General features: G+C 42.8%; 1 protein-coding gene across 1 annotated transcript; it reads right to left on the minus strand.

The window, feature by feature from the left end:
- Nucleotides 1–638: 638 nt before the first annotated feature.
- On the minus strand, nucleotides 639–1,848 carry SARC_10615 (hypothetical protein; the record flags this gene model as incomplete). The annotated part of the gene is made up of 2 exons (XM_014295335.1): nucleotides 639–773; nucleotides 1,767–1,848. Coding segments are annotated over 2 exons (217 nt in total), but the record flags the coding sequence as incomplete, so codon positions are not given.
- Nucleotides 1,849–2,323: the final 475 nt, after the last annotated feature.

Genomic DNA, 2,323 nt, shown 5'->3' on the forward strand with positions numbered 1-2,323 from the left:
ATATGCGTATCGGTACAGCCCCCACATATGCACAGCGCCAGCCCACACATATGCCCAGCGCCAGCCCACACATATGCCCAGCGCCAGCCCACACATATGCCCAGCGCCAGCCCACACAGACGCCTACTCATTGAAGATCTTCTCCATATCAGCTTTGTGCCCCACAGCCTTCACAGACGCTGTAAACAGCTTCGCCCGCAGCTGCGCTGAGTCGAGGTTGTCTGTGTGTGTCTCTGTATCGGTGCGTTGGAAGCCAAACGTCGAAGGGGTTCGGGAGGCGTGCTTCGATTGCCTAGCTGTGTGTGTATGTTGAGAAATGATTGGCATGAAAGAGTGTGATTGCTTGATCATTATATATAGTTGCTAGGCAACTAGAGTTTTCTGGGTGATGAGTGTGGTTGATAAGTGGTGTATGATGCACATAGGATACAGCTGAAGTAAGTTAGTCGGATTGAATACAAACATCCTCCGCACATAACATGACAGTAACAGCAACACGAGACAACAAAGACGATCATTGGCAAGTACAACAAGATCTGCTTATAATTTCCAAATCCAGAAATATCGACCTATTGAGCTAAACCCTAAAACAGAGACAAACCCCTGGTCGTGATAATCTGACCTCTCCACAGTCACACCTGAAGAGAATTGCTCGAAGCGTGAGCCACCAGCCGAGAACGAGCGGTGGATGTGACTGCCGTCACTGGCCGCTATCTCCAGATACGTGAGCGCCTGTTTCAGCCCCGACATCTCGGACTGAGGTGTTGAACCCGCTGATGTGTATGTGAGTGTGCATAAATGGTAAGGAGACTATATAGGTGTGCTTTTATACGAGCATATGTGTGTATATAGATAGTTTTGAGGGGTTTCGGGTTTAGGGTAATAGGGTTCAACCCTAGAAATAGATGGGTTTTGGGGTTTACAAAGTAGATGTGCATTGGCGTGTACGTGTGTATGTATAGCTAAAAATGAGGCGTTCCCCATATTCCTGTGGATACATCAATCAAGTTCATACAATGGCAAAATGTGAGTTCGATTAGAAATACGAGTTTCAGGCCGAAGAAGCTGGTACATACATGGCACTAACCAAAACATTTGTGTATCTGAGTGCTCGCAGTAGCGGTAAATTGCGCATAAATGGGCGAGGGTTAGTATCAAGACCTACGGACAATGTACTTTTCACCACCAGAGTCCTGTCGATCCGTGAGGAACATAGAGTGGTGGGCACAGGCAAAGTCGGTGCATAGCTCGCACTACATAAGTGTCCAATATATACAGCTTAACTCTACAATCACATATGTCCACATAGAGGCACATATTGGCCTAGACAGCCCCAAGGCCCCCGTTGTTAGCTAGGGGTTTATATTAAGTATTGCTAACTAAGTATAGCATATAAATACAACCATTGTATGCATGTACAGATACACTTGAGCGATGTTCTGCTTATACCTCAGGCTGGTCCTAGGCTGTAGTGAGGTGTTGTTCAATACATGCAGTTACTATGTATTCACAGAAACACGTATGTGCCATTCTGTTGTTGGTCTAGATAGACCTCAGACAACCGCTATATAGGAAAGGCTGGTGGTAGGTATTGTATATCATAGAAAGCACGCTTCTAGGATAACTGTACAATTACACAGAATACATACTGTTGTTGGCCCAGGATTACCCCAGGCTACCGTTGTATACAGGCGGTTCGTGGCAGGTGTTGTATATCATAAAAAGCACATCTCTAGGATAACTGTACAAATACACAGAACACATACGGTTGTTGGCCCAGGATGGCCCCAGGCTACCGTTGTATACAGACGGTTCGTGGTAGGTGTTGATGAACTTGGAGATGGGCATTTTGTCGACATCCAGGCGGCCCTCCTGTTGTGACAGCGACTCTAAGAATGAACACAAACAAATAAAACATTAAGGTGTGTAGATAAACAGTGGTTTAGGGTTTTAAATTGGGGCTAAGTGTTTAGGGTTTGATATATTGCGCGAGTTCAATACAACGAGGGAGAGACACAGAACATAGTTAGTTTACACGCACAGATCAACAAAACACATAAACGATGTATTCATACATACTGCGTATATACTTCTATAGGTAAATATACAGGGCAATCACCACCTCGACATCCATTCACATCTGTGAACAACCCCTTATCTATTCAATATACATTTATATACAATCTATACAATCTATACAATCTATACAATATACATATATATATATATATATATGTAGAAAACATATATATATATTTATATATTATATTATATATATATATATATATATATTTATATATATATATATATATACTACACACAT

This window comes from Sphaeroforma arctica, assembly GCF_001186125.1.
Source record: "Sphaeroforma arctica JP610 unplaced genomic scaffold supercont1.1324, whole genome shotgun sequence".
Lineage (NCBI taxonomy): Eukaryota > Ichthyosporea > Ichthyophonida > Sphaeroforma > Sphaeroforma arctica.